Source organism: Giraffa tippelskirchi, chromosome 8 (assembly GCF_054371585.1).
Source record: "Giraffa tippelskirchi isolate mGirTip1 chromosome 8, T2T-mGirTip1v1.2.pri, whole genome shotgun sequence".
Classification (NCBI taxonomy): domain Eukaryota; kingdom Metazoa; phylum Chordata; class Mammalia; order Artiodactyla; family Giraffidae; genus Giraffa; species Giraffa tippelskirchi.
In genome coordinates, this window is record NC_137282.1 from 133,461,114 (window position 1) to 133,488,890 (window position 27,777).

A 27,777-nucleotide genomic window follows, 5' to 3' on the forward strand; every position below is an offset into this window, starting at 1 on the left:
GGTCCCCGGCGGCGCGCGCGCTGTGTGAGTGTCAGGAAGGCTGTGTGCCGGTCGCGCTGGCCAAGGCTGGACCCGCCCGACTGTGCTGGCAGCTGCCTAGGCGAGGGCCGTTTGCGACCCTCGGTTCTTTTCTCCGTCGTTCCGGGGAACAAATCTGTCTCGAAACCGACTGATCCGTTCCCAAAAAGGGGACAGATATTCAAGACCGCTTTAACGTCCTTCCAGTGGACACCTAGCCCAGTCTCGGCGGCGTCCGCGGGTGGAGGTTTTGCCAAGTGTCGTCACATTGGTAAGAGAATTTAGAACCGTTCGGTATCTCTGTTTTTAGACTTTTCATGTTGCCTTGGCTATTGGTTGTATAATATAGCAGTGACTGAGGACAACACTGGACCGAAATTAGAATGAAGTAGAAATCCTTGCTTACAGAAAAGGCCCTCGTATTGCCTTTTAAGAGAATTTTCCTTGTGGGGAAAAATGGTAGCTCTTAAACTTCCCTCTTCACTTGTACTTGTTTTCCTTGGCTGTGTTATCACCTGATAGGCACTAAATGTGTTTTGTACAGATCTTGGTAAATCGAGATCGTTAAAGATGAGGAATTGCAAATACCGAAGGTTTGTACAGTTTTGGTCATTTGAGGTGTAGCCTAATCCTTACTAGGGTTAGGAGAATCCCATGGATGGAGGAGCCTGATGGGCTACAGTCCATGGTGTCAAAAGAGTTGGACACGACCGAGCGACTTCACTTTCACTTTCTAATCCTTATTCCCAAAGGAAGGTTTTAATATAGAGAGTGTTTCACTTTTTATCTTTAAAAAGCTGTTGCTCTCTCCAGCAAAATAGGTAAACTGAAAACTAAGACAGTTAAAATCTAAATATCCGTTTTTGGTGTTTGAATATTTAGGAAATGTTTGCTCTACTTAAATCACTGCTCCTTGTTCCTACTCCATTTCTAGTATTTGTATCTAATATGGTACTTAGGGGTGTGTGTGAGACAATGCATTTACTATTTTTAATTCTATGTAAATCTGTGTGTGTGTGAGACAATGCATTTACTATTTTTTAATCCAATAATAATCTGTTTGAAGATTACATAAAAGCCACTTCAGGGCAAAGTGATTTCTGGTATGTTATGGTTTACAGTATTACATTCTGCCTGTTTTTGGTGAGTGGAATTTGTAAGGAATTAATGCCTTGACTACTCTGATTTTTTGAAGTCATCATTTTCCCCCCCTCAATCTTCCATCTTTGTAGTAGCATGACACTTTTTTCAAGGTGAATGTTAATTTTTGACACTTAAAAAAAAAAAATACAGTTGAGTGCTTACTCAACTGTAAAACCTGTGTTCTCTCACATTTAAATCATGAATTACTGGTATCTCCACAAATATCTTGTTTACGTTAGGTCAGTGGTTTCCAATCTTTGCTGCGCATTAGAGAGGACTTTTAAAAATTGCGAAGCCCAGGTCACACCCATACTGATTAAGTTAGATGTCTGGTAGTAGAAGCCAGAAATCAATAGTGTTTAAAGGTTCCTAGGTTATTCCAATCTGTAGCAAAGCCACTGCTTTCGTTGACTAAAGCCTTTCAGATTTCTAATAATGTTAAATGAAAACATTAGCCTCTATCAACTGTTTCTAAGGTTTGTTCTTTCAATCTAGCATCCATACCTTTACGTTTGTCTGTCTACAAATAGTGTGTAGTATTTTCTTTTCTTTTTTTTATTTTCTTTTTGTCTTCAAAAGTTGAACATCAACAGATAGAAAATCAGTATTAGAGCACTACAAAGTAATTGTTACAGGCCAGATCCACTGATGGGTGCTCAGAAGTTCAAAATTTGAAGAGAAACGGGATATTTGCATAGTCTCAAAGTATCTCTTCTAAGAAAGGGAAAAATAGTAACTTTACAGTGAGAAACCTAGCAAACACTGTCACTATTCAATGATATGTTTACCATCACTAGTATTAAGACATAGTGACATCATGTACCTCCAAACATGATACATGACCGGAGAAAAGCAGAACACTTCCACAATGTTCTTGCCTGGAATGCATAACCTCAGTCTTACCAAGACAAAACATCAGAGCTTCCCTGATGGCTCAGTTGTAAGGAAGCTACCTGCCAATGCAGGAAACCCAGGTTTGATCCCTGACCCAGGAAGATCCCACATGGCCTCAGAGCAATTAGGCTGGTGCTCTAAAGCCCAGGAGTCGCAGCTTCTAAAGTCCATGCACCTAAAGGCTGTTCTCTGCAACAAGAGAAGCCACTGAAGTGCAAAGCCTGCGCATTGCAACTAGACAGTAGCTCCCACTCACAACAGCTAGAGAAAAGTGCAAGCAACAATGAAGACCTAGCACAGCCAAAAATAAATAAAATTATTTTTTTAAAGAATTTATTTAAAAAAAAGAGGGAGAATGTCAGACAAACCTAAATTGAGAGATGTTCTCAAAGCAACTGAGTAGTTCCCTTTGAAACTGTCAAGGTCATGAGAAACATGAAGTGGCACTAATTGGAGAAGACTAAGAGATGTGATGACTAAGACTGGATCCTAAGCTGGATTCTGGAACCAAAAATGGACAACAATGGGAGCAACTGGTAAAATTCAAGTAAAGTTTGTAGTGTGAATATTATACTACTGTTCATTTTTTAGTTTTGATACTTGTGCTGTGTAAAATGTAGCATTAGGGGAAACTGGGTATGGGAGAACCCTACTATGTTTGCAACTTTTCTAAGTCTAAAAGCTTTTCAAAATAAAGTTTTAAAATTCACATGAATGCTTTGATATTATATATTATTTTGTGCTTCTCTTTACCCTAAACTTATATTTGAAATTTGTCTGTCCATTAGATTAACTGTTGGCTTTATCCCACCATTGATGTACACTGTAATTTGCATTTGTACATGCAATTTGCATTGATGTACATGTAATTTGCATTTCCTTATGCCTAATGACATTGAGCCCATTTTCATGTGCCTGTAGACTATCTGAATATCTTTTGTAAAGTGTTCAGTTCTTTGGGGGGAAATGGGTATTTTTTTTTATAAAGCTTTTAATATCATTATCCTTCTAAAGTTGTATCAATTTGTTATTCTCCTGCCAGCAGTATATGAAAATGCCTGTTTCATTCTTGTTAGTTCCCATGCTCCCATGCTTATGGTAATTCGACAGTGAAAGAATGGAAATACAGTTTTCTTTGGTGATTTAGATTCAATCCTTTCCAACTGTTCATAATATATTGTCTTACAGAAAAATGACTAATGGAAGAGACCGAGTAGTTGCTCTAGTGGACATGGACTGTTTTTTTGTTCAAGTGGAACAGCGGCAAAATCCTCATTTGAGGAATAAACCTTGCGCAGTTGTACAGTACACATCATGGAAGGGTGGTGGGTATGTATCATAGTTATTCTTATAACCCTGAACTACTGTTTTAATCTCTGAGAATACATGGCACTATGCTAGGTCCTATTTTTGAGAGTTCTGAACTGCTGTATTTGAGAATAAACAGTAGTATCAATGGGACTTCCCTGGCAGTCCAGAGGTTAAGACTTCACTCCAGGGGGTATGGGTTCAATCCCTGGTCAGGGAACTAAGATCCCATATACTATGGTGTGGCCAAAAAGTTTTAAAAAAATAGTAGTAGCATCAGTGGCCAAAAAGTTTCTACTATTATGTTTATAACCAGGTTGTCATGTGAAATTTTATAATCATGTGAAATTTTATGATCACATGAAATTTTTATCATCATGTAATATTTTTGTTCCATGGCCAAAAAGTTAAGGGAAAAAAATAGCATCTGTGATCGAAAAGTTTCTGTTATGTTTATAACCTATTCATCATGCTAAATTTTAATTACTTTTGCTTATGATCATGTAATGTTTTTGCTCCCCTTTTTTTCCTAACCTTAGAATAGTTGCAGTAAGTTATGAAGCTCGTGCATTTGGGGTCACTAGAAACATGTGGGCAGAAGATGCTAAGAAGTTATGTCCAGATCTTCTTCTGGCACAAATTCGTGAGCTCCATGGAAAAGCTAACCTCACCAAGTAAGAAGAGAAGATGGTTTAAGGGGAGTGGAGGAGTTGGAAGCATTTCATGAGGCTAGGAACTGAGGTTTTCTAATTTGTTTTGTGTAAATGACATCTGAAAAGGTTCCCTTCAGTCAGCCAACTTTTCAGTGTGAAATGAAAACAGATTTTAATATTGTGTTTTAGGAACAGTTGAGAATCATTATTACCTATAATAATATCTACCCTTAATACCTTTTCAGTTCCTTAAATGTTTACAAATTGGTTATTGTAATTAAAACTTAATACCAGCTCCCATGTTCTCAAGCCAAAAGTCTGAAGTGTTTGAAGTTATTAACTTGATTGTGAAACTTAAAAGAGTTTTCCCAGAGAAAGTTGAGTCAGATTCACATTCTAGTGCAATATCTAGAATTATTTGCCAGAATTGAACAGATTCAAAGGTGCTGACCTTCTCTGTTTTGAACTGAGCTCTCTCCCCCCAGATTTTAGAAAGTTAGCCTCAGAATAGAAGACATTAGTATAGGCATAGCCAAGTTAGAGGTAGATACAAGCCCCCACCATTATAATAATCCTAATAGCTAGTGTATATTGAATATATGTCATATGCCAGGCACTGTGTGAAATCTTTCATTGGCAGTGTCTCTTAAATCTCATATCGTTATAAGGTAAGTTCTAGTATTATCCACCCCACCCCCTCCCCACTCATTCCTATACACACACACACACACACACACACACACAGATGAGGGGCAAGTTTAAAGAGGTTAAATAATTTAAGTTCACACAGCTAAGAAGTAGAAGACTGAGGATTCAACTTTTTTTTTCAGATCCCCACATTCTCACAGTACACTATACTGTGTGTGGTGGTGTGTGTAGGGATCATGCTTTGACTTGGGACTTGAGATATTCCTGAATTCACCTATCAGAAGTCTAAAAGTGGAGTGTCATAGCCAACCTCACATTGGAATTATTGCCAGAAAAGAAGACAGATTTAACTGAAGATTAATACTGTTACTCGAAAGTAGAATTAATTTAGCTAATGGACATATGTTACATTGCATTGAATAGAATATTATGCTGGCTGGGAAAGACAGTGTCATGTCCCAGAAATATAGTTGACTTCAGAGTGTGATTTTGAAAAGCCACGTGCCACCAACTTTATACTGGATCATTTATTTTACCCTTAAAATCTTCATCAAGTAACCAACAAAGGCAGTTTTAAAAAATTTAGGAATATGTTTATAGACGAGAAAGTTATTAAGACCTGGATAATTTAAAATTATTTTAATAGTTAACTTGAGATGCCACATTATAAAAATAAAAATATGATTTGCAGAAACATATATATACACTAAGTTTTTTCAAGTATTTGTAAAAATACCTTGGAATAATTTACTCAAGTCTATGAAGGAACACCAGCTACTGCAAAAGAGCGTCCTTTCCTTGGTCTGTATGTATGTGAGTATACTATGCTATCATGCTCTTAGGTACCGGGAAGCCAGTATGGAAGTGATGGAGGTAATGTCTCGTTTTGCTGTAATGGAACGTGGCAGCATTGATGAGGCTTATCTAGACCTGACCAGTGCTGTGCAAGAAAGACTACAAAAGCTTCAAAATCAGCCTATTTCAGCAGACTTGTTGCCAACCACCTGCATTGAAGGGTTTCCCCAAGGGCCTACAACAACAGAAGGGACTGTTGAGAAAGGTACTTCCATAGCATCAGTATTGCTTCTGCTTCCTGCCTTTGGAACCTGCTTTGCTTGGTCACACTGCTCCTTCTTGGATTCAGTGAAAGGAAACGTAACCTACAACGTGAATGAATCTCAAGGACTCACATGGAAGGATATACAAATTCTCTTATCTTTCTGGTATATGGATATTGAGAAGCTGTGAAATCTGTAAAATCAAGTTTCTCCTTAAGCATAACTAGGGCAGGTTAAAGTTATCAGTAGAAGGCTGACTGAGCACTTCCATTATTTGTAGGTTAATTTATATTATTATAACTTGGTTCATAAGAAGGGTGAGCTTTTTTAAGGGGACCTCAAAAACAGGGAATTGAGTTACTCACAAGATGATGTCATCGGTGAGCTACTCAAGGCCTCTCATTTTATTTGATTTATTTTACTCCTTTTCCCCTTCATAGTGATTCCCCTCACTCCCTTCCTACCCCACAAACCCTCTGGCACTCACTGACATAGATCTTAAATATGTATATGTCTTTACAAATTGTACAGTGTTGCTTTGTATGTGTGCTTTTAATTATTTTTGTTTCTTTAGTTATTTTATTTGATAATTTGTTATCATTTTTCATTTATTTTTTTAAAGTGTAGTCAATTTACTATTAGTTTCAGGTGTACAACATAGTGATTCAATATTTTTATAGATTATATTCCATTTAAAGTTATAAAATAATGACTGTATTTCCCTGTGCTGTATCATTTATTTATTTTATACACAATAGTTTGCAACTCTGAAGCCTCTACCCCTAACTTGCCTCTTCCCCTTCCCTTTCCTCATGGTAACCACTAGTTTGTTCTCTATATCTGTGAGTCTGTTTCAGTTTTGTTGATTCATTTGTTTATATTTTAGATTCCACATATAAGTGATAACATACAGTATTTGTCTTTCTCTGACTTAATGTGTCCTTTTAAAACTTGTGCTAGAGTTTTAAAAGCACACATTATATAAGTGAAAAGATGTTCAACACCAATAATTAGTAGAGAAATGCAAATCAAAAATACAATGAGGTATCACCTTACACTGGTCAGAAGGGCCATCATCCAAAAAATCTCCAAATAAAAATGCTGGAGAGGGGAGGGAGGTGGGTGGGGGGTTCGGGAAGGGGAACACATGTAAACCCATGGCTGATTCTTGTCAATGTATGGCAAAAACTATTACAATATTGTAAAGTAATTAGCCCCCAACTAAAATAAATAAATTTATAAAAAAAAAAAAAATGCTGGAGAGGATGTGGAAAAAAGGGAACCCTTGTACACTGTTGGTGGGAATGTAAATTGGTACAGCCACTATGGAAAACAGTATGGAGGTTCCTTAAAAAACTAAAAACAGAACTACCATATAACCCGTCAATCCCACTTCTGGGGTATATACCCAGAGAAAACTAATTCAAAAAGATACATGCACCCTAGCATTCATTGCAGCACTATTTACAGTAGCCAGGACATGGAAGCAACTTAAATGCCCATCAATAGAGGAATGGATAAAGAAGATGTGGTACATATATATACAATGGAGTATTACTCAGCCATAAAAAAAACAAAATAATGCCGTTTGTCACAGCATAGATGGACCTAGAGATTGTCATACTGAGTGAAGTAAGTCAGACAGACAAATACATGATATGTGAAATTTTAAAAAAATTGATTTTTTTGTGTGTGAAATTAAAAAAAAGGGTACAAATGAACTTATCTACAAAACAGAAGTAGAGTCACAGATGTAGAAAACAAACTTGTGGTTACCAGGGGATAAGGAAGGGAGGAATAAACTGGGAGATTGTAACTGACATATACACTACTATATATAAAATAGATGACAAGAACGTGCTGTGTAGCACTGGGAACTCTACTCAGTACTCTGTTATGGCCTATATGGAAAAAAAAAATCTAAAAAAAAGAGAGTGGATATAGGTATTGGTACATGTATAACTGATTCACTGTGCTGTATACCTGAAACTAATACAACTTTGTAAATCACCTATACGCCAATAAAATTTTTTTAAAAAGATGCAGTTGATAAACCTGCATTAATTTGCTGTGAAACAATGTTAAAGAACAATGCTTCTTAATTACAAGATAGTGTTATGGTATTATAGATCTCATTCTTTTTAATTTTCTTTCATTGTTGGTTTTATAGATCTATCCATGTAGCTGTATTTATGTGTAATTGATTGCTTTTTAAAAAATTATTTATTTTTTGGGGGGGTGCTGGGTCTTCATTGCTGCACGGGCTTTTCTCTAGTTGCAGCGAGTGGGGGCTGCTCTCTAGTTGTGCACGAGCTTCTCAGTGAAGAAGCTTCTCCTGTTGTGGAGAATGGGCTCTAGGGTGCACAGGCTTCAGTAGTTGGGGCATGTGAGCTCAGTAGTTGCGGCTTCCTGGCTCCAGAGCACAGGCTTAGTAGTTGTGGCGCATGGGGTTAGTTGCTCTGCAGCATGTGGGATCTTCCTGGACCAGGGATCAAACCCGTGTCCCCTGCATTGGCAGGCAGATTCTTGGCCACTGAGCCACCAGGGAAGCCCAATTGATTGCTTTTAATTGCAGCATAATTTATGGTATGGATCTACTATGTTTACAGACCCTTCTGTTTATACGATGAATGTCCTTATTAATCTTCTTTTGGACCTATGCAAGAGTTTCTCTGAGTATTTTCAGGAGTGGACTGCTAGATCATAGCGTATACACATACACTTAGTTTCACTAAATATTGCCAAATTGGTTTCCAGAATTGCTGTAACAATTTGCCTGACCCCTGACAGTACACAAGAGTTCCCATTTCCTCCCTATCCTCACCAACAATTGGTATTATCTAATATTTTTAAATGTAATGGCTATAAAGGTGTACTTTATATTTTGGGGCTTGTTTTAACTTACATTTCTCTATTTACTAATTGAAGTTGAGCTTTTTTTCATATACTTGTTAGCCAGTTGAGTTTCTACTTTTATGAGTTTGCTTATTTATAATCACCCAATTTTCCATTGGATTTCCTGCCCTTTTTTGTTGGGGGAGAAGTCTTCTGTATCCTAATTGTTGGTTCCTTGTCTGTTTTTGACACCTCAAACATCTTTTCCCAGGTCTGTCATCCATTAACTTTATTTATACTGTACTTTGTTGAACAAGTTCTTTTAGTCCTTCCATTTTTAACCTTATGGTTTGTGCATTTTAAATCTCATTTTAGCCATTCATTTCTACCAGATGTTCCTAAAGACATTTTTCTACATTTTCTTCAATTTGCCTTATAGCTTATTTTTAGGTATTTCAATTATTTGGAGTTTACCATTTTATTTGATTTAAAGTAGGGAGCCACCTTAATTATTATTCTTACAGTGAGTTTTCCCAACAGTTATTTATTAATAATCCACTTTTCTCAACTTCTTATGTATCAGTGAGTCTGTTTCTATAATAGCTTATTAGTGTCTCCTTTTGCTTCAGAAACACATTATTTTTATTAGTTTGTGGTATGTTATAATATTTGATAAGGATTCCCCTCGACTTTTGTTTTTCAAAACTGTCTTGGCTATTTATGGGCCTTTATTGTTTGATATATATTTTAGAATGCATTAGTTGAATTCCTCAAGAAATTCTGGAAGTTACATTGAATTCACATTTTTATTTTATTTTTTAAAAATATTTATTTGTTTATTTAGCTGCACTGGGTCTTAGTTGCGACATGTACGATCTAGTTCCCTGACCAGGGATCAAACCTGGGTCCCCTGAATTGGGAGCTCAGAGTCTTAGCCACTGGACCACCTGGGAAGCCCCTGAATTCACATTTTTAGAAAGGATAGTATCTTAGTGTCAAATTATCCCATCTATAAACATTTCACCAGCTTTTTAGGTCTTCATTTATGTACCTTTTAGTGATTTTTATTTATTTTTTAAAATGCATTTTGTTGAAATGGAATTTTTAAAAATTTTTGGCCATGCTGGGTCTTCATTACTGTGTGGGCTTTCTTTAGTTGCAGCCAGTGGGGGCTACTCTACAAGTTGCGGTACACAGGCTTCTTATTGCGGTAGCTTCTCTTGTTACAGAGCACAGGATCTAAGACGTCCGCACGCCTTCAGTAGCTGTGGCTCCTAGACTCTAGAGCACAGGCTCAGTAGTTGTGGCGCATGGGCCTAGCTGCTTCTGACCAACCAGGGATTGAACCTGTGTCTCCCACAGTGGCAGGTGGATTCTTCACCACTGAGCTACCAGGGAAGCCCTGTGGAAGTATAGTTGATTTACAATGTGTTAATTTCAGCCATACGGCAAAGTAATTCTTTAAGACATATATATATAATTATTTTTCATATGTTTCCATCATAGTTTATCACAGGATATTGATAAAGTTCTCTGTGCTATACAGAAGGACCGTGTTGTTTATCCATTCCATGTATTGTAATAGTTTGTATCTGCTAATTGCAAACTCCCAATCCATCCCTCCCCCCTGCCCTTGGCAACCACAGGTCTGTTCTCTGTTTCTAAACTTTGATATAATATACATAAAGTGTGTAAACGTAAGTGTACATTTGACTGATTTTCACAAAGTAAACCCACTTGTATAAACAGAACCCAGATCAAAAAACATCAGAACTCTAGAAGCCACATTTGCTTGCCCTCCCAGTCATTCTCTGTCCCTCTCCCCTCTCTCCTATATAACAACTGTCCTGATTTCTATTTAACTTATTTTTTAAGTTTATAAAATTGAAATTATGCAGTATATACTTGAGTCTGGCTTCATTCACTCAATATTGTCTTTGTGAGATTCATCCATTCTGTTGTATATAGTTGGGTTTGTGTAGTATTACATTGTATGAATATACCACAATTTACCCATGGATATTTTGTGTGTGTGTGTGTTTTGTTTTTTTTTTCCCAGTTTTGGACCACTAAGAGTTGCTATGAACATTTTTGTAAATATCTTTTGGTGGATAAACATATGCATTCTGTTGAGCATGTGACTGACGTGCCCAAATACTGGGTTTGCCTGTATTCAGCTTTAGTTTGTCTATACTCAATGTTAGTTGATACCCCCAAAAGTTTTCCAGAATGGTTGTACTGATTTATAATTCCACTAGCAGTGTATGAGAGTTCTAGTTGTGCCACATCTTTATCAACCCTTGCTTTTTTCTCTTTTGTGTTTTAACCATTTTGATGATTGTGATATCATATATGGTGATATCATGTTATGGTTTTAGTTTGCATGTTCCTGGTGTTAATGAAATTGAGCACCTTTTTGTAAGTGATGACCATTCTTTCATGAAGTGTCGGTTTAAGCACTTGCCCATTTTTCTTGATTGTCTTATCTCATTCATCTATAGGACTTCTTTATGTATGCTGGATGTGAATCATTATCAAATATATATATTGCAACATCTTATGGTTTGTGGCTTTTCTCTTTTAAAAAATTTTTTGGCCATGCCAAGTGACATGCAGGATCTTAGTTCCCTGCCCAGGGATTGAATCTGTGCCCCCTGTAGGGAAAGCCCAGAATCTTAACTACTGGACTGCCAGGGAAGTCTCGAGATTTTTCTTCTTTTTTTGAGGAAGACCTGTATTGCTATGAACTTCCTTCTTGGGACTCCTTTTGCTGTATCTCAGATTTTGTGTGGTTGTGTTTTGTTTTTATAATACTTAAAATAATCTGTTTAAGTTTTTTTTTTTTTTTTTGAAGACTGTATGCCCTTTTGAAAACCTGTTGAAAGCCATGGACCCTTGCTTGTCTCAGAAAAATAGATACCTACATATAAGACAATTTTGCATGCAGTTTTCAGGAGATTTGCAGACCCTCTCAAAACCTACATAGTTCAGAATAAGAACTATTTATTACACATTACATTGGTTTTGTGAGGGGCAACTCATTGTTGAAGAGCTCTCTGGTGAAGATGATGGTACATACCTTTGTTTGTGGTCAAATGTTACTTCAACTCAAATGGTTGTTCTATACCTATCTTTATTACGTTTTTCTATAAAATGCCAGTGTTTTAAAGAAGTCTTATTTCTGTATGAGGAAATAAAAGGTATTTGTATATGAAGGAACAAGTTGCTTTATTGTGTCTAGTTTAAATATTAAGCTTCCAGATGCAGTGATAACATCTTATTATTTAGAGTGTTCAGAATAATACAATGTCTAGGAAATGATTTATGGTGATATTTCATATCATACTCCTGAGTCTTCATATGATGTGTGCAGCCAGAAAAAATCTGATAACAGAAATTAGCTGATCTAAGTGTATATATTCTCCCAGAAATTATTTTTCATGAATGTGACATATATTACAAAGCTAGGAAAAGAATCCAGGTATCTGTGATGTTTTGATACTAAAGTTCCCATTCAACTTTACCATCCTGCCTCTTAATGGGTCCTATTCACTGATTTGCAACTTTGGGTTTTCTGTTTCTGAAATAGTTGTGTGTGTGTGAAGTTTAAGTAGTATGATTACTTAAAAATAATACTCAAAAATTGCCAGAGTGAAAACTTTCCCTTTGGGGGGCCTCTTTGTTTTTTTTAATTTATTTATTTTTTTACTTTACACGCGGCCTCTTTGTAACTCGTTTGTGTTAGCTAAAGAACTTCTTTGTTTTCTCCTTTGCTTCCTCTTAATTCATTTCTTTCTAAGCAAATATTGAACATGTGAATGTGTAACAAGAAACAGTTGTGTAGTTGTATTAATACAAAAAAATTATAAATCAACTGTCAGGGACTTCCCTGGCAGTCCAATGGTTAACACTCCACGCTTACACTGCAGGGGCCATGGGTTCTATCCCCTGGCCCACATGCTGCCCAGCTCAGCCAAAAACAAAAAGGAGATAAAAATAAATTAATATTTAAAAACTTTAAAAAAATCAGCTCCCAAAGTTGAGAGCTATAGGAGTTGGGATAGACTCCTTGCAGGCTTTGAAGAAGGAAGCTGCCATATTGCAAGAGGGCCTTTGGAGAAGCCCCCATGTCTATGCTCTGAGAGGTGCCCTCTGCTGACAGCCAGCAAGAAAGGAGGACCTCAGTCCTGCAGCCACAAGATGATAAATTCTGTGAACAACCAGAGGGAGCTTGAAAGTGAAAGTGTTAGTTGCTCAGTCACGTCCAACTTTTTGCGACCCCATGAACTGTAGCCCTCCAGGCTCCTCTGTCCACGGAATTCTCCAGGCCAGAATACTGGCCTGGGTAGCCATTCCCTCCTCCAGGACATCTTCCCGACCCAGGGATCGAACCGGTCTCCTGCATTGTAGGCAGATTCTTTACCATCTGAGCCACCAGAGCTTGGAAGGCACTAATCAGCTCATGGCACAGAAGAAGGTACACCAGTTATCAGTAGAGGGACTTCTCTTTTGTATTAATAGTTATGAATCCTAGAGTTGTGGACCATAGCTAGAGTTTATCAGTTTAATCCTGAAGTTCTGGCACAAATTACCAGTGCTCACTCTTATGACAGTTCTAGTCAACACTGTACTAGAAGTTCAAGATGATGCAGTCAGTACAGAAGAAGAAATAAAAGATGTGAAGGAAGAAGGAAATAGACATGGCCATGTTTATAGAAAATCCTAAGGAATCTCCCTTCCCCTGCCCCCACTAAAAGAACCTAGAATAATTGAGTTTAGCAGGGTTTCAGGGGACAAAGTCAATGTGCAAAAATTTATAATATTTCTATATATTAAAATCTAAAATGGGAAGTTGAAATTTAAAAAGCAATGGCATTTGCAATAGCATTAAAACCATGAAATTATTAGAAATATATCTAACAATATATGTGGAAAAAACAGTTCAACATATATGCAGGTCAAGCCCCAAGCTGACCTACAGATTCAATGCATTTTCACCAAAATCCCAGCAGGATTTTATAGAAATTGACAAATTGATTCTAAAATATATATGGAAATGCAAAGGATATGGAATAGTCAAACAATTTTAGAAAAAACTAATTTGTAAAACTTAACACTACCTGATTTTAAGAGCTAACTATAAATTTATGGGTACTTCCTAGTGATCCAGTGGTTGAGACTTTGTGCTTCCACAGCAGGGGGTATGGGTTTGATCCCTGGTGTGGCCAAAAACAAAAGTTAAGGTGGCACAGGCAAGAATGGAAGAAATATGAATAAAATAGGGTGAGTAGCAATGGATATGTGAAATATGCTGAAGTGGCCTTGGTAACTAGATAACTACAATTGTGTTAGTTGCTCAGTCGTGTCTGATTCTTTGCGACCCCATGGACTGCAGTCCACCAGGCTCCTCTGTCCTTGGGATTCTCCAGGCAAGAACACTGGAGTGGGTTGCCATTTCCTTCTCCATAGATAACTACAATGAAGGGGAGTAAAAGAAAAGCAGTATTAGATTTTAAACCTTTAAGAGAAACAGGAAGTTGTTTGGGGAAGAGAACCTTTGGGGAGGAAGATATAAAGATTGATTTTAGTAGCAATTTGTTTGATACTTTAATGAAAAATTCAAGAGGACTTTTTTTGTAGGGAGGTAGAAATAAGGGATTAAAGTTTAAGAATTTGGGGAAGGAGCTTAAGATTTGCAGGTACTCAGCATAAGCAAATTGAAGTGTAAGCCAGTACCAGTTCACGGAGAGAAAAGGTATCTACACAGAGAAGAATGCTGCTCAGTATCCACAGTTAGGGCATTAGAGGAGGAAGACAGGCTAGCAAAGGAGAGAAACAGCAGTTGGAAAATAGTTGGAAAGTACTTCCTTCTATATGCTCATCTTCCTCCTCATCTCATATGTATGAACCTTCACTCTACCTCTTCAAGATACTCTGTATTTTCTTGCCTTGTTCATAGCTCATTTGTGTGTGTGTGTGCTCAGTCGTGTCCGACTCTTTGCAACCCTTTGGACTGCAGCCTGCCAGGCTTCTCTGTCCGTGAGATTTTTCAGGCAAGAATATTGGAGTGAGTTGCCATTTTGTCCTCCAGAGGATCTTCCCGACTCAGGGACCAAACCCACATTTCCCACATCTCCTGCGTCTCCTGCATTGCAGGCAGATTCTTTAACACTGAGCCATCAGGGAAGTCCTCACTTCAGCCTCTTTAAACCAGCGTGTATATTTCTTAACTTTCTTGTTATGTAATGCTTTTAAAATGCTTTTCCAAAACTGACTAGTCCTAAATTGGATAATAAGATATTTTCAAGGCCCTAAGTACAAAGCTACATCTAATTAAAATACTTTTTCAAGAGAATAAATCTTCTAGCAGCTCTGATTAGATTTAAGCTATTCAACTGGAATCAGCCTCTAAAAATACAGAAATGCGAACTTAAGTTTATACTGAAATGTGAGATAATTCTGAATAATTTCTAATTGAGTAACTTAATAGAATTCTTGGTGGCATGCAAGGGAAATTGGAGGAAGAGAGTTCAAAACTGGAGAGAGAAAACAGAAGTGCTTTAAAATCATTGCTCATAAAAGACAATCCAAAATATTTGTTGGTTATTGGACCTTATAAGGTTCAGCCTAGGCTGGAAATTAAGGCTGCTGGACTTGGTATGAGAAATTGATCTCTGTTGTGATACTGAGTAGTCTTCTAAAAACATATGTAAAGTACCTGAAATCTAAGCATTTCTGCATTAGATAACAATTAAATAAAACCCTGATTTTAAAAAAATATCTACCTGTGACCTCTCAACTTTTTCAGAGGAAAGGCGAAAACAAGGCTTATTGCAATGGCTTGATTCTCTTCAGACTGAAAGCACTAGCTCTCCAGACCTACAGCTCACTATGGGAGCAGTGATTGTGGAAGAAATGCGAGCAGCCATCGAGAGGCAGACTGGTTTTCAGTGTTCTGCAGGGATTTCACACAATAAGGTGAAGACTAATAGTAGATTTCAAAGAAACGTAGATATATCTATAGTTAAACACAGGGATAGAAACAAACACAAACTTAAAAAAACAGCAACAATAAAACATAGTCGGGATAGATATGAGTGGGGCATTTTTTTAAAGATTTTTTTGATGTGGACTATTTAATAGTCTTTATTGAATATCTTATAATATTGTTTCTGTTTTATGTTTTGCTTTTTTTGACTTTGAGGCGTGTAGGATCTTAGCTCCCTGACCAGGGATCAAACCCACATCCCCTGTGTTGGAAGGAGAAGTCATAACCACTGGACCTCCAGGGGAAGTCCCTGAGTGGGGCATTTAAACCATTACACGTTTGAAATGGGTTCCTCTTTAAACTTCACATTGAAGACAAAAACTTAAGTAATTCTTCAACATGAGAATTGACAGTGCACATGTACTTTCCTAAGAAACAGGCTGAAAATTTTGCTGGAAATGGTTATTTACATAGTTGTAGCCACAATATTTCCTTAATGATTGAACTATCCAAAGAAAGGAGGAGGCAGGAATTCCTTGGTGATCCAGTGGTTAGAACTTGGCACTTCACTGTCCAGGGCCTGGGTTCAATCCCTGGTTGGGGGAACTAAGATCCTACAAGCCAGGCAGCGTGGCCAAAAAAAAAAAGAGAGGCTAGTCTTTTTATTTTATATATGAACCTATTCCTTTTCTTTTCACTTGCTGAATATTCTAGTAGTATCTCACTTCTTCTGTGGTGTTACCTAGGTATTCTCTGCTTTTTTCTATTCTTTCTAATTAAAGTACAATTTGGCCTTGGGATCTTCATCCCCTTTGGTCTAGGCTTAGTCACTGGGTGGTAGCTGATTTTCCCTGGTTACTACCTTCTCTCCCTTTCTCAAGAAGAGGAAACTTGGGCACTGTGCGGTTTTGTGGGAACTTAGTTCCCTGACCAGGAATTGAACCCAGGCCCCCAGCAGTGAAAGCACTGAGTCTAAAACAATGAGTCTTAACCACTGGACCACCAGGGAATTTCCAAGAAGAGGAAAGTTGCCAAATTACCCAGTAGAGTTTTGGGAGGTTTTTTCCTGGTTAGGTGGAGGGAGAGGAAACAAAAATCTCAGTGTAGTAATTTAAACTAAATATGACCTTGTAGAAGTTTCAGAGAATCTCTCCCATGAATGTGAAGTGATTATATTTTTTCCTACCAATTATAATTTGTGAAATGATACCACTGAAGTACCTTATTCTTTGAAAAGACTTCTCATGGGTGTTTTTCATTTTGAAGTCTTATTTAGTATAAGAAGATGTTTGCTAATGGATGATGACTTTGAGCCCAGTCTTTCTCACACATACTAAATGATGGGGTAATCTGTATTAAACTGGGACTTAAAATGGACTGACCATTAATCAAGAAATGTCTATAAGTGGGGTAGGGCAAAATGAGTTTGTTTTAGCATTTTCATATGGACACACTAAGAAATGCCTCTTAAGTCTCTTCTGTAGCTTCTTTGTTCTTTACCCTCTTGAAGTAGGAGAACCTTAGGGAACAGATGAGGGTGGAAAAAAACTACTAAAGGAAAACTGAGAATGGAAGATGTGGGAAGAACAATGAGGATAATGACAGTGGGTCATGTTTTCCACTGTGGATGTTGTTGAACACCCAGGTTTGGAGATGTCTCGAGTTTATGGTTCTGTTTTTGTTTTTAATGTGGAAACCACTAGTTACAGCCCTTAAGCTGTGCCTTGTGTGTGAATGTGGGTATGTGTGTATATGAATATTCACCGTGTGTGGGTGTTGACAGTAATGAGGTTTTTACGCTTTCCATGCTCTAGGTTCTGGCAAAACTGGCCTGTGGATTAAACAAGCCCAACCGGCAGACTCTGGTCTCACACGGGTCAGTCTCACAACTCTTCAACCAAGTGCCTATTAGCAAAATGTAAGTATTCAGGGAGCACCTGAGATTTCACTCCTCTATCTACTTGAAGGCTCTCTCTGGTTGTAGTTTCTTCTGTTCCTTAAGAATTGGAGCCAAGGAAAACAGGTACCATGGAGACAGGAGGGAGATGACACAAAAAATTTTGCAAACACACTGAGATTTCTTTTCTTAATGAACCTTCAATTCCAGATTATCTGTGGAAGATACTTAATCCTGAATTTTAAAAAATGAACTGATTTTTAGCCATATGTTTAACTTCCTTCTAGGTTTTTTATTAAAACCTATTACTAAATAACAAATAGGAATTTTAATTCTTTCCTTTTTTCTAATATCGTAGCAAGCCATTCAGGGCTACTGAATTGTTCCCAAATGAAATTAATAACTAGGCTCTGCATACCAATTGTGTGTCCTTGACAAGGGCTTATAATACTGTTGAAGGGACAAGATATAACTGTTCAAAGCAATAGTGAAAGTTCCATAATCAAGACTGTATGGAACTGCTATATGAATTGTACAGGGAGTCACCAAAGTTCATAAAAGTCATCTGAGAAGGACTTATAAAAAGGGCATGGGATTTTGTTTTCAAATTTGGCACAATTTGGAGTCAGATGAGAATATAAGAGAAATACCAATTTGGAGAATGTTTTGAACACAAAAAGCGAGAGAGTATAAGGTATTTTCAGTGAACGGGACATGACCTAGGACCATATTGAGGAAAATAAGTAATGGAAAAAGTACTGAACAGATAGGTTAAGGACAGATTATTAGACATCACAAAGGCAAGGCTGAAGAATTACTATATTCTTAAATACAAAAGGTTTAAGCTATTGAAGGGGTTTGTTTTGGGAGGTGGAATTTGAATCCATAAATGGGACAGTAGATCCTATAATTGAAAATTTTATATAGTTGATTTGATAACCACTTAATGACTTTACCCTTGTGTATATGCTGTGGTTACTCTTCTTCCTAGTCCCTAACTCCCAGAGTATTGAATTCCCAGTCATCTAGTCTTATCCTAGAAAATCAATAATTTACAGGACCAATGTGTGTTGTCATTTCCCTGAATATTCTAGAGACTTGCTTACACAGACAAAATGTTTTGTATCTACTGGTAACTAGATATTGATAATGTTACTTACATATGTATTGTCTTTTGTTGTTGTTGTTAGCCGTAAACTTGGAGGAAAACTAGGGGCCTCTGTCATTGAAATCCTGGGGATAGAATACATGGGAGAGCTGACCCAGTTCTCTGAATCCCAGCTCCAGAGTCATTTTGGGGAGAGGAACGGGTAAGCGATTCCCGATACTGTTCAGTCATAACTTTTATGTATATGCTAAATTCAAATGTAGACAAAAGCATCAGGTAAAATCTAGACCTATTAGGTTAACATTCACTCCTTGAGGTAACTGCATTGATCCTTTTGCTTTAAAATATTAGATCACTACAGCCTATCAGTCTAGTTTTTTTTTTTTTCATGTACCTACTAATTAACTAGGTTGGTAGAAGGAACTCTTACTTTGAAGCTTGGTTATATATGTGTACAACATATACGTGTGCTAAGATGCTGTTATTCCTTTAAGATCCTTGTATTTAGGCTTAGTTTGTAAGTACCAAAAAAGCTTGGGGATGTGAAATCCTGTAGCTTGGTTGGTACTTTTCCAAAAATATAAATGATGACCTTAGAAAGCATAATCAGTATTCTTCTCCTGAGCAGTTTGTCGTACTGGAATTCATGGGGAAGAGCAAAGATTCTGCGATGTACTTAATTTTGAATAGATTTTTCCTTTTTCATGAAAGGGCTAAAAGGTTTAGTATTATATAGGTACTTTGTTTTAACAGGAATAGTCATTTGCTTTCACCTTAAACTTTTGTGTTGGTTTTATTAGATCTTGGCTATATACCATGTGCCGGGGGATTGAACATGATCCAGTTAAACCCAGGCCAATAACCAAAACCATTGGCTGCGGCAAGAACTTCCCAGGAAAAACAGCTCTGTTTACTCGGGATCAGGTGGGTAGACATTCCTGACTAACATTGTCTCTTTTAAGGGAACTGGTGGGTAGGTTTTGGTAGCTGTGGAAACTTCGATGGAACCTTTATGCTGTAAAATATGCAGGAAACAGAAGGGGTTTTGTGTTGAAAACTGATGAGTTTCACTTGGGATTTTTTTTTTTTCCTTTCTTCTTCATCTAAAAAGAAATAGAATGGAACTGATTGAAGTTTGAAATGGAATTACTCATTTTTTGGTAGATGAAAATTTAGGAAGCCGGGATATTGTGCCTCAAGTTTGTGTCTTTTTTCTCAGAGCTGGAACATGCCTGAAGTTCACCTGAAAGCATGCCAGCAAGAAAAGAAAGTGAAAACTCTTAGATTAGGGCAGGTCAGAGTTCTGAAGATTTCTATCATCTGGTGATCCTTATGGGGGAGACTTTGTTGCACATTTCTATTTTGGGGAGAACTGAACAAAACGACCATTTGTGTGTGCTAAGTCAGTTCAGTCATGTCTGACTCTTTGCGACCCTATGGACTGTAGCCGGCCAGGCTCCTCTGTCCAAGGGATTCTCCAGGCAAAAATACTGGAGAGGGTTGCCATGCCTCCAGTATCTTCCCAACCCAGGGATCAAACCCATGTCTCTTACGTCTCCTGCATTGGCAAGCGGGTTCTTTACCACTAGCGCCACCTGAGAGTTCTGTAATAAACCTAGAATCTTTAAATGAAAGATTAAAATCTCAATACTTTTTTTAGGTACAATGGTGGCTTTTGCAATTATCCCAGGAACTAGAGGAGAGACTCACCAAGGACCGAAATGCTGTAAGATTTTCTTTATTGCTTGGGTGAGCTTTGGGATATAAATATCAGTATGGAGTAGAAAGAAAATACAAAAAGATACCAGCTAGAAAATGTTAAGAAATCTTTTATCTTTTCCCATAAAACTGCTGTAAAACTCAATATGATTTTCAAAAACCTAGATCTGTGAACTACTGACTACTAGATCTGTGAAGACCTGACTACTCCTGTCTCCCTCATTACCATTTGCTTTTACATTTTTGTATATTATCTAAATCCTACTGCAACTCTGAATATACAGTGGATCTTCATCAGAGTACAGAACTATTAAGCAGGACATTTAGGGATCGGACTGTAAATTATTCAGCTTTAACACAGTCCACGTGACAAAGAAGTATTCAGTTTTAGAGACAGTCTTAAGGCAAAGATTAAACATATGATTAGTTTATCTTCTCTAAGAAAAAAAAAAACTGTTGATACATATATATTTACACACCATAAAATTCACCCATTTACAGTATAAAGTTCAGTAGTTTTTGTATATTTCGGAGTTCAACTATTCCATAATCAATTTAAGGATATTTCCATAACCCAAAAAGAAATCCTGTACCCACTAATTGTTATTCCATAAGCCCCAGGCAATTCCAGTCTGCTTTCTGTGTGAATCGATTTACTATTCTGGTCATTTCATATCTGTGCAATCATCTTATATGTGGCCTTTTGTGACTGGCTTGAAATCTCTAACATGTTTTCAAGGTTTACTCACATTGTAGCATCTATCAGTCCTTTATTCCTTTTTATGACAATAATATTCTACTGAATGGGTGTATCACATTTTATTTATCAGTTCATCAGTGAATGGATATTTGAGTTGTTTCCACTTTTTGGCTATTGTAAGTTAATGTTGCTGTGAACATTCATGTACAGATTTCTGTGTAGACATGTTTTCACTTCCCTTGTATATATACCTAGGAGTAGAATACTGAGTCACATGGTAACTCGGTGTTAGCACATCAGGCTGTCGCTGCACCATTTTATTCTCCCAGCAATGTAAGAGGCTTCTAATTTCTCTATATCTTTGTTGTTTAGTCACTAGGTATAAAGTGGTTTTCAGGTGCATATTGACTCTTTTCTGATTTTATTTGGAGAAATACCTGTTGAGATCCTTTGCCCATTTTTGAAATGAGTTGTCTCTTTGTATTGAGTTTTAAAACTTATGTGTTCTGGATACAAATCCCTTGTCAAATATATAATGTACAAATATTTTCTCCCATTCTGTGGATTTTCATTTTCCTGATGGTATTGCTTGATGTGTCCTCTCCTATTGAAATATCAACTCTATACTGTCAGGAATCATCTGTAATTAACTGTCTGCCCCTTTTTAGCGGAAGTGGTGGTAAATGTTTGTTCTTTGGTTGTTTTTGTTTAGTCACTAAGTCATGTCCGACTTTGCAACACACGGACTGTAACATGCCAGGCTCCTCTGTCCTCCACTACCTCCCAGAGTTTGCTCAAATTCATCTCCATTGAGTCAGTGATGCTACCTAACCATCTCATCCTCTGCCACCTCTCCTTTTTCCCTTCAAGCTTTTCCAGCATCAGGGTCTTTTCCAATGAGTCAGCTCTTTGTGTCAGGTGGCCAAAGTATTAGAGCTTCAGCTTTAGCATCAGTACTTCCAATGAATATTCAGGATTGATTTCCTTTAGGATTGACTGGTTTGATCTCCTTGTTGTCCAAGGGACTCTCAAGAGTCTTCTCCAGCACCACAATTCAAAAGTATCAATTCGGAACACATGTAAACCCATGGCTGATTCATGTCAATGTATGGCAAAAACTATTACAATACTGTAAAGTAATTAGCCCCCAACTAAAATAAATAAATTTATTTTTAAAAAAAGTATCAATTCTTCAGTGCTTAGCCTTCTTTACGGTCCAGCTCTCACATCCCTGCATGACTACTGGAAAAACCATAGCCTTGACTATACAGATCTTTGTTGGCAAAGTCATGTCTCTGCTTTTTAATATGCTGTCTAGGTTGGTCATAACTTTCCTTCCAGGAAGTAAGCATCTTTGAATTTCACGGCAGCAGTCACCATCTGCAGTGATTTTGGAGCCCAAGAAAATAAAATCTATCACTGCTTCCACTTTTTCCCCATCTTTTTGCCATGAAGTGATGGGACCAGATGCCATGATTTTAGTTTTTTGAATGTTGAGTTTTAAGCCAGCTTTTTCACTCTCCTCTTTCACCCTCATCAAGAGGCTCTTTAGTTCCTCTTCACTTTCTGCCATTAGAGTGGTATCATCTGCATATGTTGTTGATATTTCTCCCGGCAATCTTGATTCCAGCTTGTGCTTCATCCAACCTGGCATTTCACATGATGTACTTTGCATAGAAGTTAAATAAGCAGGGTGACAATATACAGCCTTGATGTACTCCTTCCCCATGTCTGGTTCTAACTGTTGCTTCTTGACCTGCATACAGATTTCACAGGAGGCAGGTAAGGTGGTCTGGTATTCCCATTTCTGGAAGAATTTTCCACAGTTTGTTGTGATCTACACAGTCTCAGCTTTAGCGTAGTCAGTGAAGCAGAAGTAGATGTTTTTTCTGGAATTCCCTTGCTTTCTCTGATCTAACAAAGGTTGGCAATTTGGTCTTTGTTCTTCGGTAGGTAACATAAAATAGGTTGTGCTATGGGGCTATTTGATGTTGCCCACTAGGTGTCGCTCCGTTCTCATCTCTTTATCCTCTGATAGTCTGACAGCATGTCCTGTCATCTCCCCCTCACATACTCCACTAACAGCCTCCACTCTGCTGGCCTCTTCCCCATTTATTTAACACACCAAGTAAATTTCCCCTTCACTTCCTCCCTAGTTCTCTATCATATCAGCAGCCTCCGTCACTCTCTGCCTTACTCTGCTTTTTTCCACTGTACTTTGTAGTCATTTCTATCATAAGGCTACTTGTTTATTATATGTAGCTCCTACTACAAGATAAGATCCTCCAGAGCCTGGACTTTATTTTATTCTCTCCTTTATCTCTAGATAGTGCCTGATACAGTTATAGTTAACTGGTTTTAGTCAACAAGGACTTCTTTGTAGTTGCGAATTTGTATTCTCTCGAGATATATACAAACCTGAATAAGCTGTATTTAAAAAATGCACAAAAATACAGAATGTATTTTTACCTAAAAATTAGTTGCTACTCTTGGTTTATTTGTCTTAAGTATATTTCTTCTCACTGGAATCTTTTGATTTTGAGGGGTCCCTGTGTATACTTGTCATCTTATTGCCTCTTGGCCTTACTTTCTTAGTTTGCTTAGCATCAACAGGATTCATATACTTCGATTTCACTGAAAAGTGAGTCAGTGATCTTGCTTTCTAGTGGCAAGCTCACTACCTGTGTCTCTTCTATAGATGGGCTGTAAGGAGGTGCTAGGAGAAACTTCTCCTCTTCTTGAGCATGAGAGCATCAGAGAGGTTAAGAAGAGATCCACTACTCAATCCTGACCCCCTTTCAATGACTTACGTGAACTCTTCCTTCAGTCACAGAATATAGTACTGTAGATCTTTGTATAATCTTTCTGCATGGATACCACAAAAGAACATTTAGGAGAAACCATTTTCATTTATTCTGTCAAAATATCCTAGATATTCTAATACTCCATCACCCAAATTATGTCTTCTCCAGTTACTTATACTCAAAAACAGCACAAATATTTTAAAAATTAAACCCTATTTCCAAACCATTCTGCCACCCTGATTCTTTTCTCTCACACAGTATTAAAATCCAGCTGCTCAAGGTAACTTTAGTCCTGTCTCAATCCTCTTACACCCACAGAATGACAGGGTGGCCACTCAGCTGGTCGTGAGCATGCGTGTACAAGGAGACAGGCGTTTCACCAGCTTACGCCGCTGCTGTGCCCTCACCCACTATGATGCTCACAAGATGAGCCATGATGCATTTGCTACCATCAGGAACTGTAACACTTCAGGAACCCAGACTGAATGGTGAGTTTCCTTCTAGCTCATCTTCATTTGAGACTCATACCCTGTCTTTATTTAAAATTAGTGAGTATATAAGCTTTCCAGTTAGGGTAGGTTCTTTGTAGCAGGACCTGTTACAGAGAGGGGTGGTCATGCGTCCAGGGAGAGAACACAGTAGAAATACCAGAAGCATGGTGCAGCCTCTTTGTCTACATTTGGTGCCTTGCAGTGCCCAGGGGTAGGTTTGAGAGGCAGACTGAACCAATACTACCCTTTCTGATGCTTATTTGTTATAGTCAGGGCAACGACCAGTTGTACCTGGGAGTGCAGAACTCCAAGTTTCAGAGAACTTCTCTCTCAACTGTCTGATTAGTGTATTTTAAAATCATCCTTTTTAATAATGAAAATGACCTGTATTCACCAGTAATCTCTATCTCACATCCCAACTCAGTTACAAGCTCCACTGGTGTAATACCAAATGTCATAATAAATTTCACTTCAGCTGGCCATTAAAAATAATCAGCTGTATATGAGAGTGTGTTCACTTACTGTTCAGATAATGATTTTTAGTATTGGAATCCTATCATTATTTAACATAGCCTCTTAAATTGTAAAAGTATTCCAAATTCACAAGGTAAATATATTAATAATATGTGAGAAAGATAAACTGGTTGTTCATTATAGATCTACATTAGAAATTATAAAAAGAAATCTTAGTTAGCCATCTTAAGTTATTGCTTATCTGAACATATTACTCTCTAAAATTAGAGTCTTTGTAATACTTAAAAGACTTACTTACTTGAAGAATACTTACTTCTTGGTATACTTGTTATTTACAAAGACTTTAAAAAGAAGTAAATTATTCTAAGTAAAGAATGAAGACTGTATTTATTTTCAAATATTGAGTGATTTTACTGAATCAAATGATAATTGTGATATTATGTTCACATTAAACCTTATAAACTGACAGATTTTAACAAATTTCACCAACAGTATAAAATATTATATTGGCAGGGAAGCGTAATAGTATCTAAGACTGTCCCAAAGCATGAAAGAGAATAGTGAGATACTGTCATAATAATCTTAAAATAGCTTTACTCTTTACCTCATCGAGGGACTAAATCTGTTTATAAAAGCACATTTTCATCTTCTGAAATTCAACTTATGTGAAAATTTATTTGGGTTACGAGACAGGAGGAACTATGACAGAAATTTCATCCTCTAGATAAATTCCCGAGTTGAAAATCTATCAGAGTTCAGGTTCTGTTTAAAAACAGAAGAATGCATAGAGCATTTTTTTTCAAGTCTTTCCAGTCTAAATATTTAAAACTTTTTTGTAGCTCTAGATGGTGTCTTGCCTCAACCCTGAATTTCAGCAGCTGTGCAGCAGTATCATGAAAACAGTAAACCCATCTGTCAGGGGAGCCAACTTACACATCCAACTTGCTAGGTGTTGACCAAAGCTAGTGGTTCTCAGGGTGTGGTCCTAGACTGCAGCATCAGCATCACCTGAGAACTTGTTAGAATGGCAGATTCTCCACCCATCCCAGGTCTGCTGAATCTGTATTAACCCAATATACCCCAAAGTTTGAGAACCACTGCAGTGATAATTTCCTTTTGTGGCAGAACCACAGTCCCAGTCATTTAGAAACTTAATCTGTGACCTGCTGCTAATCTATTCTTTCACTTTCTATACAGGTCCCCTCCCCTTATAATGCTTTACCTCTGTGCTACCAAATTCTGTTCCTCTACCCCTTCACCTGGCCCAGACATCACCACCTTCTTGAGCAGTGACCCAAGCTCTCTGCCAAAAGTGCCAATCACCAGTTCAGAAGCCAAGACCCAGGGAAGTGGCCCAGCGGTGACAACCCCTAAGAAGGCAACCACTTCTCTGGAAACATTCTTCCAGAAAGCTGCAGAAAAGCAGAAAGTCAAAGAAGCTTCACTTTCTTCTCCTACTGCGACTACACAGGCCCCCATGAGCAATTCACCATCCAAGCCCTCATTACCTTTTCAAAGCAGTCATACTACAGGAACCGAGCCCTTCTTTATGCAGAAAACTCTGCTTCTAAAGCAGAAGCAGCTCACTAATCCTTCAGTTTTCTTCCCGCCACAGTCCAGTCCTAACGAGTTACCAAACTGTTTTCCAACAGAGAATTCAGATTGTGCCCCTGACTGTGAAAAGATGTTGAAGCTAGGATCCCCCAAAACACCTCCCACAGAGATGGATTTGGCCCAGAACAGCCTCAGCAGCCTTGCTTCTTTAACTTCCACATCTGCTCTGGAGGTGGCTCAGAAGGCAACTATGACCTCCAGTCTTCTGGCTGCTGAGGACCAAGTGCCCTGCGAGAAGTGTGGCTCTCTGGTACCTGTGTGGGACATGCCCGAACACTCAGACTATCACTTTGCATTAGAGTTACAGAACTCCTTTTTGCAGCCCCACTCCTCAAACCTGCAGGTTGTTCCTGCCAGTTCTCCTCAAAGCAAAAGAAATCCCAAGAGCCCTCTGGCCTCCAGTAATAAACGGCCCAGGCCTGAGGGCATGCAGACGCTGGAATCCTTTTTTAAGCCATTAACACACTAGTGCTGCCCTCAGGCTTGCTGCAGGGTGTTAATATTTAATCTGTAATCTGGGAGGTGGGAGTATGTTCACTTCTCAAGGAGACTTATAACTTCATGAAATTTTTAATAAGAAAAACAATCCAGATCTTGAATTAAGGCTCCCATCTCTTTACAGGCATGGATTCAAATCCTATTGCTGATAAGGATGTAAAAACTCATCTTTCAGATCATAACTGTTTTGAGTTTTTAATTGTTAGTCTTTAGGGAAGCAGTGTCAGTTTAGAATGGCTGAGCCTTGGAGCCTAAGAGATCTGGTTCCAAACCTGGCTTTGCCTCTTGGAGTATGTCCTTGAGCAAGTCACCTTGTCCAGGACCTTGTTACTCCCAGTGCGATTTTGAGGAGCAGCAGCAACACAAGGGAACATGTTAAACATAATCTCAGCCTTATCCCCACCCCTGCTGAATTTGTGTATTAATGAACTTGAGAAATGAATTTGATCTAGAAGATAATAACTGTCCTCTGGGCAATGTCATTTCCTTAGACCCTAAATACACATTTAAGAGGGAAGTGCTTGAGCCTTCAGGGTCACTGCCCTGTTCAGCTCTTTCCTATTGAGTGTGAATATTTATTTAGCTTAGGGTTTTAAATGAATTATTGTAGCTTTTTGCACTTGTCTGTTTCTATTACTATATACTTACTCTGCCTATGTGTAGAAAGTCAGCTGTGGCTTTTCTGACGTGGGACATGTTGATTACAGAGAAGCCAACTGAAGGTGAACTGAGTGATGGGGGCATAAGGTACATGCACTCAAACCAGTGCTTTTAGGCTTATTTTAGCTTATTTATAAATTGGGGACCTGTAGTTTGAAGGGGGAACATTTGAAAACCACTGTGTCTAGCCAATTAGTTCTTCCTCCAAAATTACTTTCCACTTTTGTGGCAGTTAAGTATCTAATAAAAGACAGTACTTACCTTGTA

The 27,777-nt window shown here is 37.9% G+C and overlaps 1 protein-coding gene across 18 annotated transcripts; it reads left to right on the forward strand.

The window, feature by feature from the left end:
• POLH (DNA polymerase eta) lies at window positions 1–27,777 on the forward strand. Of its 18 annotated transcripts, none has more exons than XM_081518845.1 (12): window positions 1–289; window positions 2,479–2,602; window positions 3,244–3,384; window positions 3,903–4,037; window positions 5,507–5,724; window positions 15,366–15,535; window positions 17,360–17,463; window positions 18,633–18,752; window positions 19,351–19,474; window positions 20,211–20,276; window positions 24,092–24,261; window positions 25,936–27,777. In XM_081518845.1, exons 3-12 carry the CDS (start codon window positions 3,248–3,250, stop codon window positions 26,819–26,821), a joined length of 2,130 nt encoding a protein of 709 aa, XP_081374971.1. In that variant the 5' UTR covers window positions 1–289; window positions 2,479–2,602; window positions 3,244–3,247; the 3' UTR covers window positions 26,822–27,777. The 18 variants fall into 18 exon arrangements, with proteins under 18 accessions (XP_081374971.1, XP_081374975.1, XP_081374970.1 ...); XM_081518849.1 differs by having other exon boundaries at window positions 3,244–3,380; XM_081518844.1 differs by having other exon boundaries at window positions 2,479–2,591.